General features: G+C 39.3%; 1 protein-coding gene across 6 annotated transcripts in view; it reads right to left on the bottom strand.

Moving 5' to 3' along the window:
• Positions 1 to 15,499, bottom strand: part of LOC138300183 (LWamide neuropeptides-like) — a 342,764-nt gene that overhangs the window by 105,106 nt on the left and 222,159 nt on the right. For 5 of the 6 annotated variants that reach the window (XM_069239164.1, XM_069239162.1, XM_069239168.1 and 2 more), the window contains 4 exons: positions 12,940 to 12,969; positions 8,605 to 8,634; positions 7,790 to 7,819; positions 2,665 to 2,694 (listed from right to left, as the gene is read on the bottom strand). In XM_069239164.1, coding sequence (XP_069095265.1) covers positions 2,665 to 2,694; positions 7,790 to 7,819; positions 8,605 to 8,634; positions 12,940 to 12,969 — 120 coding nt within the window. The remainder of the gene's footprint in view (positions 1 to 2,664; positions 2,695 to 7,789; positions 7,820 to 8,604; positions 8,635 to 12,939; positions 12,970 to 15,499) is intronic. The other variant, XM_069239167.1, reaches the window with a different exon arrangement.

Here is a 15,499-nt window from a genome sequence, read left to right as displayed (position 1 = left end):
AATATTTAGTTCAAAAACAACTATAAAAAAAAATCTCAATTTTGAGTTAAGGGGCTTTTATAATTTCAATCGAGGACACTCACCACCCAGAATATAATCTGTTTGAGGCAATTGCAGTGTTCCCACTAATCAGTCTGAGGATACTAACTTAATTTTTAGCCTCCAATATCAAATTCCTTTATATTAACAAAATGTTTTGAAATCTTCAGTTTTGCACTGTGCTTCTTTGTTTATATAGGATACATTAATCTGTTGATATTATTTAATAATCTAAGCAGTCGCAGACCCCTCAGCAGGCTTTGCATTCCCTCATGGCTCCCCAGACCACAGGTGAAGAAGCACTCATGTAGATAATACAGATACCTCACAATTACACAGTGCAGGCCCCTCTGCTATGTTCTGGAACACGCCTGCTCTAAGCAAAGTAAAGTACTTCATTGGCTTGAGGGAGTACTCGCCCATCAAAGTCAGAGGTGTCCACTGGCCAGTGCTTAATTTAAGCCAATGCTTGCCAATGTGGGACACCAGCACTTATTTCTTAGGGCCGGCACTTTTTTTCTACATCACGAATTTACTGTGAGCAAAAGACATATATGGGAAAGACGGAGGAAGGGAAGGGCAGAAAAGAGTCACAGAGGGAGAAAGCAGAAAGCTGCAGGAGTGAGCTGAAGGGGCAGGGAGTGGCTGTAAATGGATTAAAGAGGACTGAGGTGGCTTTAAGATTACACTGCCTTGCTATTCTGTACTGTCACATTTAATTGCAGCAGCATCATGTTTCACAGGAGAGCTTTGGGAACCTGCATGATTTTATGTACAAAAATAAGCATTGCTGCAGGCTAGTAATAATCTTTTGCATTGCCAGAATTTACTGTGACAGTGGTTCCTGTTAATGGATTGTATGTTTGATGGACTGCTCCATCAACATAACACAACCTTGCAGCCAACGTTCACAGCTTTTTAAAAGTTTCATAAACCAAATCCCAAAGTAGGCTTTTGTTTTAGAAAAAAAAAAAAAAAAAACAATGATCTTCCTCACCATGCAACTTTTCACCTATAGTGCGTGGGGCATTTTGCCATTTTCACTGCCTCTTTCTGCCAGGTTTTACCTGATGGTGTCGGACAGTGAAATCTTGTTATTTCATTGCCCACTGGCTAAACATCAGACAGCCCTTACTCTGTTACGCCACCTGACCAGTATGTTGGTGGCAAAGATGGAGTGGTCTCCATTGTCAACATACTGAAGGTTCACCTGCCTGTAAATGAGGGGAGTGGACCTTCAGTTTGGCGGAGAGGATACACCATCAGCTTTACGAAAGAGCACCATCTTCCACAAGCTCTAAATTGGGCCCATAGTTTCTCGCACAGTTTTGTGTTGACAGTTGTTCTCCATTTTCATTATGATGTGATTCTTCATGTTTTTTAAATTCTATCCTAAATTATACATGTTTTTCAATACATTAAAGGAACTCTATTAGATTTTTCATAGATTACATAAGTCTGTGGAGATGGCAAAAATGTCTCTCGTTATGACATAAAATACACAGACTTCTCTCACTCACTGATTCCCTTCTCACTTAATATCACCGCACCTCACCGCTTTCTTGCTTCTATTCAAAGGACTTAAGGTCTGATATAAAATGATCAATCAGAATGTGCTTGTTGTACAGATCCTCCTTTACAGATGCACATAATAGCACTGAGTGTCAGCGCTGCATATCTGTATATCTGGATTCAGACCCCTTGCCTCTGTTTTCTTCATTAGGCAGGCAACAGCAATAAATCTTCAATGTAAATGAGTGTCAAAGTAAGATGAAGGTATGAGACCAACAATTATGGCTGAAAACAATGGTGTGATGTAAAAACAAGGGGGAAAGGAGTACACTGCCTGGTATACCAGCAGATAATTCGCCCAAATAAGTTATGTCGAATGCAGACCTTCATAACACTCACTTCATTGGAAAGTCTTTAGTTTTCAGCATTGTTGGTGCCCTCAGTGCTTTGCATTTCTGGACAAGTTTTTCAGGATGCTTGTTCTTTAGTAATAGTTTAAAACTGAAGACTTTCAATTCAAGTGAGTCTAATTATTATATACTACATTAACCACAATGCATCTAGGTGTCTTGTGTGCGGGTATGCCAGGCAGTGTACTCCATCCTCCTTTTATTATTGGCTCCTGGGTAAGTTATTGGCCTGATGAGATGTGGGATGCACCTATGCTCTGTGCGTGGTGCAGAAAGTTGCGAGGGTGTGAGCAGCATTTCCAGCATCCCCAAATTTGACTTGTCTACTGAAGTAGAACAAATATCCTAAAATGCTTGTTGAGAGATACACAGTATTGGCTGCACCAGAAATGGTGAACATTAAATACTTTCAACTCAAGTGAGTGGTACCATACATTACATATACTAAAAGGCTTATGGGCTAATTGTACCATTTCATGCCATGTAATGAGCTGCCTCCCCCTTCTCTGACTGTGTACAGTGTTGGCCTGCAAAACCATTGCATAGACATGCACTGTTGTGTCTGCAAGTGCAAAATAAATATTCCCAATCAAATTTAAAAAACTCAAATATTGATGTCAACAGCCTCCACTTGTCTCTATTTATTCTTGGGAAATCTTTAACATGTTCTTGAATTGATTTTCTGACTGCATGCTGCACTTACCAGAGGGTTTGGGAGTTGAGACTAGCAAACCTGTTAGGAAGAAAAATAACATTATATTGTTAACGCTTCCTAAGAACCTATAAATAATAACTCATGGCACTTCATTGCATACATGGCTATTATTATGCTGTGGCATTTTATACTATTTGATCTTCCTTTATGAAGAAAACATTTTGGATGTGAGGTGTAATTTTCTATTTCAAAGCCCTTTTGTAAATACAAATGTACATTTCTTCTAATACCCATGCATTCAAAAGGGAGCTTTTGCTAATTAGTAGTGACTCATTGAATGTTCCATAAAAATGAGGAGATTCCTTTTCGCTTTCCACGTTTCCATATTATGGAAACACAGACAGAGAAATCCAGGCAAGGCAATTCGTCCTTATTTTCTAGTACACATGGCTTAACATTAGTCCAACCCCAAGTGGTAACTCTGGGAGGGGGCATCGTGTGCCCCTCTTCCTGCCCACCTACCCACAGACCATACTCTAATCCTGTAGGGTAGGCAAATGAGTTATGATCATGATCCCCTTGTAAAGCAAAGTCTGGGGAAAAATGCTAAAACACTGCCTGAAGTTCCAGGTTCAGCAAACAACGTTTGATCATGCACAGACCAAGCCTAGAGTCTGTGGAGCATCAGAAAAGCTCTACAATGATAGCTACAGCCAGGACCTTCACCTATCTTTATTCAAGTTTGTCTAATGGCCAGTCAAAATCAGAATTATTTTAGATTATGCACTCTACTCTCCTTAGATTTGTAACATAAATTTGTTTGTGATTTGATTCATTCTCTGTGTGCTGTACTTACCAGGGCCTTTGACTGTCGGGAGTTTAGTTCTTATTAGAAGGGAAAGTATTATTGATTACTACCATTGACTATAAAGTCAAGAAAAATGCATTTCAATAATTAAATGCTTGACCCTGGCCTTTGTTCACCAGTGTATTGTAACTGAGCCAAATTTTTGATACTCAAGAATGAACATCAAAATGAGATTCTTCATAACGCACTGCAATAGGGAAGTACAATTATACACTTGATCATGCTTGCTGAGCGTAGCAATCAACTGTATTAGGTCCCTTTCGATCAGAACAGCAGCCTAGAGCGAACCACCCTATATAAAAAAGAACTGTAAATCAGAACACTCTACAAAGATAGTCACGGCTATTCCACCAGACATGCACGGAACAGCAGACCTTTGAACCAGGGCTTTGGCTGTTTATTGAATTGTATGGTAAAATAAGATTCATTATTTGTTGTAGGAAGCACTATAACAAGATACTACAATATATACATTTTATCCATAATATTGGTATGGTAGAGGACATTTTGTTCATGTATTCTTCTGAGAATTAAACACTTTTCCCTCAAGTAAAACATTTTTTTATTCCCTCTGTGTTTCCATGAATCAATCCTTTGCCTGCGAAGAACATCAGTGCTGTATTCCGGGTACAGGTGTTTTCTGCTAAAATCTGCTAATTATTCAGGATATGGTGGATTAAGAAGTAAAGGCCACATGTACACAGCCTTTTTCTCACCGCAAATGGCCTGATTCGCAGACTTGGGCCATTGTGACAAGAAACAAATCATTTGGCAATGCACAAATCATATTTTGCAATTCAGTAATCTCTATAACGAATCACAAATAGGGTTTGCAAATTGCAATAAGGAAGGGGCATTCCCTTCCTAACTGTGAGTCGCACTGCAGTGTGTGATTGTTTTGTGACTGTGAATGCTGTCACAAAACATTTGCAGTTAACACCAATTTGGAATAGGTGCTAATCCATTTGCAAATGGAAAGTGGTCCCCATGGAACCCCTTCCCCTTTGTGAAACGTAGTGAAAATATGTTTTCAGAGCAGGCATTGCTGCCTGCTCTGAAGAATGAAAAGGAAACTTTAAATTTTTGCTTTTGAAATGCATGCCATTTTCCTCTTAGGACGACGGGCTACTTAAAACAAAAAAAAAACTGCTTCATTTAAGAACAGTAACAGATATGGTGACCTGCTCCCCCCAGCAGGCCACCATCCCTGTAAGTGCAGCCATTCCCAATGGAGTCACAAATTGAGACCTAACTTATGAATATTAATGAGGTAGGTCATTTACGACTCCAATGGGAATCACAAACAGTGTGAGGTACACTGTTGTACATATGGTTTTGCGACTTGCGAATTGCGAGTCGCAAATGAGTCAAAAATTGCGAGTGAAAAACTTCTGGGTCCTACATCTGGCCCTAAGTGAGGTAAATTCTTGATCTTTAAAAAACAGTGGTTCCTAATCTTCTGTTTTCTGTGGACCCCCACATAATCATTTCTGGAATATGGGGAGCCTCACTGAATCCTTTTTGGAAACAGGAGGACTCCGGCTGAGTGAATACTGGAACTCAGGAACCCTGTCCCAAGCATTTTTTGATGATTTGATTCACAAAATAATACATAAACAATACAGAAACAAGCATTCATTTAATATACAAATATAATATTTAATTCAAAAACAACTATAAAAAAAATCAAAAGTTTGAGTTAAGGGGCTTTTATAATTTCAATTGAGGACACTCACCACCCAGAGTATAATCTGTTGGAGGCAATTGCAGTGTTCCCACTAATCAGTCTGAGGATACTAACTTAATTTTTGGCCTCCAATATCAAATTCCTTTATAGTAACAAAATGTTTTGAAATCTTTAGTTTTGCTGTGCTTCTTTGTTTATATAGGATGTAATAATCTGTTGATATTATTTAATAATCTAAGAAGTCACGGACCCCTCAGCAGGCTTTGCGTTCCCTCAGGGCTCCTCAGACCACAGGTGAAGAAGCACTCAAGTATATAATACAGATACCTCAGTATTACACAGTGCAGGTCCCTCTGCTATGTTCTGGAACATGCCTGCTCTAAGCAAAGTAAAGTACTTCATTGGCTTGAGGGAGTACTCACCCATCAAAGTCAGAGGTGTCCACTGGCCAGTGCTTAATTTAAGCCAATGATTGCCTATGGGGGACACCAGCACTTATTTCTTAGGGCCGGCACTTTTTTCTACATCAATAATTTACTGTGAGCAAAAGACATATATGGGAAAGACGGAGGAAGGGAAGGGCAGAAAAGAGTCACAGAGGGAGAAAGCAGAAAGCTGCAGGAGTGAGCTGACGGGGCAGGGAGTGGCTGTAAGTGGATTAAAGAGGACTGAGGTGGCTTTAAGATTACACTGCCTTGCTATTCTGTACTGGCACATTTGATTGCAGCAGCCTCATGTTTCACAGGAGAGCTTTGGGAACCCGCATGTTTTCATGTAAATAAATAAGCACTGCTGCAGGCTGGTAATAATCTTTTGCATTGCCAGAATTTACTGTGACAGTGGTTCCTGTTAATGGATTGTATGTTTGATGAACTGTTCCATCAACATGACACAACCTTGCAGTCGACGTTCACAGCTTTTTAAAATTTTCATAAACCAAATCCCAAAGTAGGCTTTTGTTTTAGAAAAAAAAAAAAAAAAAAGATCTTCCTCACCATGCGACTTTTCACCTATAGTGTGTAGGGCATTTTGCCATTTTCACTGCCTCTGACTGCCAGGTTTTACCTGATGGTGTTGGACAGTGAAATCTTGTTATTTCATCGCCCACTGGCTAAACATCAGGCAGCCCTTACTCTGTTACGCCACCTGGCCAGTATGTTGGTGGCAAAGATGGAGTGGTCTCCAGTCAACATACTGAAGGTTCACATGCCTGTAAATGAGGGGAGTGGACCTTCAATTTGGCGGAGAGGGTACACCATCAGCTTTACGAAAGAGCACCATCTTCCACAAGCTCTAAATTGTGCCGATAGCTTCTTGCACAGTTTTGTGTTGACAGTTGTTCTCCATTTTCATCATGATGTGATTCTTCATCTTTTTTTAAATTCTATCCTAAATTATACGTTTTTCAGTACATTAAAGGAATTCTATTAGATTTTTCATAGATTACAAAAGCCTGAGGAGATGGCAAAAATGTCTCTCATTATGACATAAAATACACATACTTCTCTCAATAACTGATTCCCTTCTCACCTAATATCACCGCAGCTCACCCCCTTTCTTGCTTCTTTTCAAAAGACTTGAGGTCTGATATGAAATGATCGAGCAGAATGTGTTTGTTGTACAGATCCTCCTTTACAGATGCACATAATAGCACTGAGTGTCAGCGCTGCATATCTGTATATCTGGATTCAGACCCCTTGCCTCTGTTTTCTTCATTAGGCAGGCAACAGCAATAAATCTTCAATGTAAACGAGTGTCAAAGTAAGATGAAGGTATCAGACTAACAAATATGGCCGAACACTATGGTGTAATGTCAAACCAAGGGAGAAAGGAGTACACTGCCTGGCATACCAGCAGAAAATTTGCCGAAATAAGTCATGTCGAATGCAAAGCTTCATAACACTCACTTCATTAGAAAGTCTTTAGTTTTCAGCATTGTTGGTGCCCTCGGTGCTGTTCATTTCTGGACACGATTTTCAGGATGCTTGTTCTTTAGTAATGGTTTAAAACTGAAGACTTTCAACTCAAGTGAGTGCAATTATATACTACATTAACCACAATGCATCTGGGTGTTTTGTGTACGGGTATGCCAGGCAGTCTACTCCATCCTCCTTTTATTATTGGCTCCTGGGTAAGTTATTGGCCTGATGAGATGAGGGATGCACCTATGCTCTGTGCGTGATGCAGACATTTGCGAGGGAGTGAGCAGCATTTCCAGCACCCCCAAATTTTACTTGTCTACTGAAGTAGAACAAATATCCTAAAATGCTCGTTGAGAGATACACAGTATTGGCTGCACCAGAAATGGTGTACATTAAATACTTTCAACTCAAGTGAGTGGTACCATACATTACATATACTAAAATGCTTATGGGCTAATTGTACCATTTCATGCCAGGTAATGTGCTGCCTCCCCCTTCTATGACTGTGTACAGTGTTGACTTGCAAATCCATTGCATAGACATGCACTGTTGTGTCTGCAAGTGCTAAATAAATATTCTCAATTAAATTTAAAAAACTCAAATATTGCTGTTGACAGCCTCCACTTGTCTCTATTTATCCCTGGGAAGTCTTTAAAATGTTCTTGAATTGATTTTCTGACTGCACGCTGCACTTACCAGAGAGTTTGGGAGTTGAGCCTAGCAAACCTGTTAGGAAGAAAAATAACATTATATTGTTACCGCTTCCTAAGAGCCTATAAATTATAACTCATGTTACTTCATTGCATACATGGCTATTATTATGCTGTGGCATTTTATACTATGTGATCTTCCTTTATAAAGAACACATTTTGGATGTGAGGTGTAATTTTCTATTTCAAAGCCTTTTTGTAAATACAAATGTACATTTCTTCTAATGTCCATGCGTTCAAAAGGGAGCTTTTGCTCATTAGTAGTGACTCATGTCATGTTCCATAAAAATCAGGAGATTCCTTTTGGCTCTCTGCATTTCCATATTGTGGAAGCACAGACAGAGAAATCCAGGCAAGGCAGGTCGTCCTTATTTTCTACCACACATGGGTTAACATTAGTCCAACCCAAGTGGTAACTCTGGGAGGGGGCATTGTGTGTCCCTCTTCCTGCCCACCTACCCACAGACCATACTCTTGTCCTGTAGGGTAGGCAAATGAGTTATGATCATGATACCCTTGTAAAGCTAAGTCTGGGAAAAAATGCTAAAACTCCTGCCTGCAGTTCCAGGTTCAGGAAACAACGTTTGATCATACACAGACCAAGTCTAGAGTCTGTGGAGCATCAGAAAAGATCTACAACGATAGCTACAACCAGGACCTTCACCTGTCTTTATTCAAGTTTGTCTAATGGCCAGTCAAAATCAGAATTATTTTAGATTATGCACTCTACTCATTAGATTTATACCCCATGAGAACATAAATATGTTTGTGATTTGATTCATTCTTGTGTCCTGCACTTACCAGGGGCTTTGCCGGTCGGGAGTTGAATTCCTATTAGAAGGGAAAGTATTACTTATTACTACCATTGAAATCAAGAAAAATGCATTTCAATAATTAAATGCTTTAACCTAGCCTCTGTTCACCAGTGTATTGTAACTGAGCCAAATTTTGTATACTCAAGTATGAACATGAAAATGAGATTCTCCATAAATCACTGCAATAGGGAAGTACAATTATACACTTGATCATGCTTGCTGAGCATAGCAAACAACTATAATAGGTCACTTTCGATCAGAACAGCAGCCTAGAGAGAACCACCTCATATAAAAAAGAACTGTAAATCAGAACACTCTACAGTACAAAGATGGTCACGGCTATTCCACCAGACCTGCGCAAAACAGAAGAGCTTTGAACCAGGGCTGTGGCTATTTATAGAATTGTATGGTAAAATAAGATTCACTGTTTGTTGTAGATACCAATATAACAAGATACTACAATATATACATATTATTCATAATATTGGTATGGTAGAGGAAATTTTGTTCATGTATTCTTCTGAGAATTAAACACGTTTCCCTCAAATAAAACGTTTTTTAATTCCCTCTGTGTTTCTATAAATCAAGCCTTTGCCTGCGAAGAACAGCAGTGCTGTATTCCGGATACAGGCATTTTCAGCTAAAATCTGCTAATTATTCAGGATATGGTGGATTAAGAAGTAAAGGTCACATGTACACTGCTTTTTTCTCATCGCAAATGGCCTGATTCGCAGACTTGGGCCATTTGTGACAAGAAAAAAATCAATGGCAATGCACAAATCCAATTTTGCAATTCAGTAATCTCTATAACGAATCGCAAATAGGGTTTGCAAATTGCAATAAGGAAGGGGCATTCCCTTCCTAACTGTGAGTCGCACTGCAGTGTGTGATTGTTTTGTGACTGAGAATGCTGTCACAAAACATTTGCAGTTAGCACCAATTTGGAATAGGTGCTAATCCATTTGCAAATGGAAAGTGGTCCCCATGGAATCCCTTCCCCTTTGTGAAGGGTTGCGAAAATATGTTTTCAGAGCAGGCATTGCTGCCTGCTCTGAAGAATGAAAAGGAAACTTTTAATTTTTGCTTTTGAAATGCATCCCGTTTTCCTCTTAGGACGACGGGCTACTTTAAAAAAAAAAAACTGCTTTATTTAAAAACAGTCACAGATACGGTGGTCTGCTCCCCCCAGCAGGCCACCATCCCTGTGAGTGCAGCCATTCCCAAAGGAGTCACAAATTGAGACCTAACTTATGAATATTAATGAGGTAGTTCATTTGCGACTCCAATGGGAATCAGAAACAGTGTGAGGTACACTGTTGAACATATGGTTTTGCGACTTGCGAATTGCGAGTCGCAAATGAGTAAAAAATTGCGAGTGAAAAACTTCTGGGTCCTACATCTGGCCCTAAGTGAGGTAAATTCTTGATCATTAAAAACAGTAGTTCCTAATCTTCTTTCTTCTGTGGACCCCCACATAATCATTTCTGGAATATGGGGAGCCTCACTGAATCCTTTTTGGAAACAGGAGGATGAGTGATTACTGGAAGTCAGGGACCCTGTCCCAAGCATTTTTTGATGATTTGATTCACAAAATAATACACAAAAAATACAGAAACAAGCATTCATTAAATATACAATTAAATTAAATATACAAATATAATATTTAATTCAAAAACAACTATAAAAAAAAATCTCAATTTTGAGTTAAGGGGCTTTTATAATTTCAATCGAGGACACTCACCACCCAGAATATAATCTGTTTGAGGCAATTGCAGTGTTCCCACTAATCAGTCTGAGGATACTAACTTAATTTTTAGCCTCCAATATCAAATTCCTTTATATTAACAAAATGTTTTGAAATCTTCAGTTTTGCACTGTGCTTCTTTGTTTATATAGGATACATTAATCTGTTGATATTATTTAATAATCTAAGCAGTCGCGGACCCCTCAGCAGGCTTTGCGTTCCCTCATGGCTCCCCAGACCACAGGTGATGAAGCACTCATGTAGATAATACAGATACCTCACAGTTACACAGTGCAGGCCCCTCTGCTATGTTCTGGAACACGCCTGCTCTAAGCAAAGTAAAGTACTTCATTGGCTTGAGGGAGTACTCGCCCATCAAAGTCAGAGGTGTCCACTGGCCAGTGCTTAATTTAAGCCAATGCTTGCCAATGGGGGACACCAGCACTAATTTCTTAGGGCCAGCACTTTTTTTCTACATCAAGAATTTACTGTGAGCAAAAGACATATATGGGAAAGACGGAGGAAGGGAAGGGCAGAAAAGAGTCACAGAGGGAGAAAGCAGAAAGCTGCAGGAGTGAGCTGAAGTGGCAGGGAATGGCTGTAAATGGATTAAAGAGGACTGAGGTGGCTTTAAGATTACACTGCCTTGCTATTCTGTACTGTCACATTTAATTGCAGCAGCCTCATGTTTCACAGGAGAGCTTTGGGAACCCGCATGTTTTTATGTACAAAAATAAGCATTGCTGCAGGCTGGTAATAATCTTTTGCATTGCCAGAATTTACGGTGACAGTGGTTCCTGTTAATGGATTGTATGTTTGATGGACTGCTCCATCAACATAACACAACCTTGCAGCCAACGTTCACAGCTTTTTAAAAGTTTCATAAACCAAATCCCAAAGTAGGCTTTTGTTTTAGAAAAAAAAAAAAAAAAAACAATGATCTTCCTCACCATGCAACTTTTCACCTACAGTGCGTGGGGCATTTTGCCATTTTCACTGCCTCTTTCTGCCAGGTTTTACCTGATGTTGTCGGACAGTGAAATCTTGTTATTTCATTGCCCACTGGCTAAACATCAGACAGCCCTTACTCTGTTACGCCACCTGACCAGTATGTTGGTGGCAAAGATGGAGTGGTCTCCATTGTCAACATACTGAAGGTTCACCTGCCTGTAAATGAGGGGAGTGGACCTTCAGTTTGGCGGAGAGGATACACCATCAGCTTTACGAAAGAGCACCATCTTCCACAAGCTCTAAATTGGGCCCATAGTTTCTTGCACAGTTTTGTGTTGACATTGTTCTCAATTTTCATTATGATGTGATTCTTCATGTTTTTTAAATTCTATCCTAAATTATACATGTTTTTCAATACATTAAAGGAACTCTATTAGATTTTTCATAGATTACATAAGTCTGTGGAGATGGCAAAAATGTCTCTCGTTATGACATAAAATACACAGACTTCTCTCAATCACTGATTCCCTTCTCACTTAATATCACCGCACCTCACCGCTTTCTTGCTTCTATTCAAAGGACTTAAGGTCTGATATAAAATGATCAATCAGAATGTGCTTGTTGTACAGATCCTCCTTTACAGATGCACATAATAGCACTGAGTGTCAGCGCTGCATATCTGTATATCTGGATTCAGACCCCTTGCCTCTGTTTTCTTCATTAGGCAGGCAACAGCAATAAATCTTCAATGTAAATGAGTGTCAAAGTAAGATGAAGGTATGAGACCAACAATTATGGCTGAAAACAATGGTGTAATGTAAAAACAAGGGGGAAAGGAGTACACTGCCTGGTATACCAGCAGATATTTTGCCCAAATAAGTTATGTCGAATGCAGACCTTCATAACACTCACTTCATTGGAAAGTCTTTAGTTTTCAGCATTGTTGGTGCCCTCAGTGCTTTGCATTTCTGGACAAGTTTTTCAGGATGCTTGTTCTTTAGTAATAGTTTAAAACTGAAGACTTTCCATTCAAGTGAGTCTAATTATTATATACTACATTAACCACAATGCATCTAGGTGTCTTGTGTGCCGGTATGCCAGGCAGTGTACTCCATCCTCCTTTTATTATTGGCTCCTGGGTAAGTTATTGGCCTGATGAGATGTGGGATGCACCAATGCTCTGTGCGTGGTGCAGAAAGTTGCGAGGGTGTGAGCAGCATTTCCAGCATCCCCAAATTTGACTTGTCTACTGAAGTAGAACAAATATCCTAAAATGCTTGTTGAGAGATACACAGTATTGGCTGCACCAGAAATGGTGAACATTAAATACTTTCAACTCAAGTGAGTGGTACCATACATTACATATACTAAAATGCTCATGGGCTAATTGTACCATTTCATGCCAGGTAATGAGCTGCCTCCCCCTTCTCTGACTGTGTACAGTGTTGGCCTGCAAAACCATTGCATAGACATGCACTGTTGTGTCTGCAAGTGCAAAATAAATATTCCCAATCAAATTTAAAAAACTCAAATATTGATGTCAACAGCCTCCACTTGTCTCTATTTATTCTTGGGAAATCTTTAAAATGTTCTTGAATTGATTTTCTGACTGCATGCTGCACTTACCAGAGGGTTTGGGAGTTGAGACTAGCAAACCTGTTAGGAAGAAAAATAACATTATATTGTTAATGCTTCCTAAGAGCCTATAAATAATAACTCATGGCACTTCATTGCATACATGGCTATTATTATGCTGTGGCATTTTATACTATTTGATCTTCCTTTATGAAGAAAACATTTTGGATGTGAGGTGTAATTTTCTATTTCAAAGCCCTTTTGTAAATACAAATGTACATTTCTTCTAATACCCATGCATTCAAAAGGGAGCTTTTGCTCATTAGTAGTGACTCATTGAATGTTCCATAAACATCAGGAGATTCTTTTTGGCTTTCTGCGTTTCCATATTGTGGAAGCACAGACAGAGAAATCCAGGCAAGGCAGGTTGTCCTTATTTTCTAGTACACATGGCTTAACATTAGTCCAACCCCAAGTGGTAACTCTGGGAGGGGGCATCGTGTGCCCCTCTTCCTGCCCACCTACCCACAGATCATACTCTAATCCTGTAGGGTAGGCAAATGAGTTATGATCATGATCCCCTTGTAAAGCAAAGTCTGGGGAAAAATGCTAAAACCCTGCCTGCAGTTCCAGGTTCAGCAAACAACGTTTGATCATGCACAGACCAAGCCTAGAGTCTGTGGAGCATCAGAAAAGCTCTACAATTATAGCTACAGTCAGGACCTTCACCTATCTTTATTCAAGTTTGTCTAATGGCCAGTCAAAATCAGAATTATTTTAGATTATGCACTCTACTCTCCTTAGATTTGTAACAAAAATGTGTTTGTGATTTGATTCATTCTCTGTGTGCTGTACTTACCAGGGCCTTTGACTGTCGGGAGTTGAGTTCTTATTAGAAGGGAAAGTATTATTGATCACTACCATTGACTATAAAGTCAAGAAAAATGCATTTCAATAATTAAATGCTTGACCTTGGCCTTTGTTCACCAGTGTATTGTAACTGAGCCAAATTTTGGATACTCAAGAATGAACATCAAAATGAGATTCTTCATAACGCACTGCAATAGGGAAGTACAATTATACACTTGATCATGCTTGCTGAGCATAGCAATCAACTGTATTAGGTCCCTTTCGATCAGAACAGCAGCCTAGAGCGAACCACCCCATATAAAAAAGAACTGTAAATCAGAACACTCTACAAAGATGGTCACGGCTATTCCACCAGACATGCACGGAACAGCAGACCTTTGAAACAGGGCTTTGGCTGTTTATTGAATTGTATGGTAAAATAAGATTCATTGTTTGTTGTAGGAAGCACTATAACAATATACTACAATATATACATTTTATCCATAATATTGGTATGGTAGAGGACATTTTGTTCATGTATTCTTCTGAGAATTAAACACTTTTCCCTCAAGTAAAACATTTTTTTATTCCCTCTGTGTTTCCATAAATCAATCCTTTGCCTGCGAAGAACATCAGTGCTGTATTCGGGATACAGGTGTTTTCTGCTAAAATCTGCTAATTATTCAGGATATGGTGGATTAAGAAGTAAAGGCCACATGTACACAGCTTTTTTCTCACCGCAAATGGCCTGATTCGCAGACTTGGGCCATTGTGACAAGAAACAAATCATTTGGCAATGCACAAATCATATTTTGCAATTCAGTAATCTCTATAACGAATCACAAATAGGGTTTTCAAATTGCAATAAGGAAGGGGCATTCCCTTCCTAACTGTGAGTCGCACTGCAGTGTGTGATTGTTTTGTGACTGTGAATGCTGTCACAAAACATTCGCAGTTAGCACCAATTTTAGAATAGGTGCTAATCCATTTGCAAATGGAAAGTCGTCCCCATGGAACCCCTTCCCCTTTGTGAAAGGTTGCAAAAATATGTTTTCAGAGCAGGTACCTGCTCTGAAGAATGAAAAGGAAACTTTAAATTTTTGCTTTTGAAATGCATGCCATTTTCCTATTAGGACGACGGGCTACTTAAAACAAAAAAAAAAACTGCTTTATTTAAGAACAGTCACAGATATGGTGACCTGCTCCCCCCAGCAGGCCACCATCCCTGTAAGTGTAGCCATTCCCAATGGAGTCACAAATTGAGACCTAACTTATGAATATTAATGAGGTAGGTCATTTACGACTCCAATGGGAATCACAAACAGTGTGAGGTACACTGTTGTACATATGGTTTTGCGACTTGCGAATTGCGAGTCGCAAATGAGTCAAAAATTGCGAGTGAAAAACCTCTGGGTCCTACATCTGGCCCTATGTGAGGTAAATTCTTGATCATTAAAAACAGTGGTTCCTAATCTTCTGTTTTCTGTGGACCCCCACATAATCATTTCTGGAATATGGGGAGCCTCACTGAATCCTTTTTGGAAACAGGAGGACTCTGGCTGAGTGAATACTGGAACTCAGGAACCCTCTCCCAAGCATTTTTTGATGATTTGATTCACAAAATAATACACAAACAATACAGAAACAAGCATTCATTTAATATACAAATATAATATTTAATTCAAAAACAACTATAAAAAAAATCAAAAGTTTGAGTTAAGGGGCTTTTATAATTTCAATTGAGGACACTCACCACCCAGAG

Source organism: Pleurodeles waltl, chromosome 6, assembly GCF_031143425.1.
Source record: "Pleurodeles waltl isolate 20211129_DDA chromosome 6, aPleWal1.hap1.20221129, whole genome shotgun sequence".
NCBI lineage: Eukaryota > Metazoa > Chordata > Amphibia > Caudata > Salamandridae > Pleurodeles > Pleurodeles waltl.
Note: the sequence above shows the minus strand (reverse complement) of the source record. Positions and strands in the feature narration are given on the sequence as shown.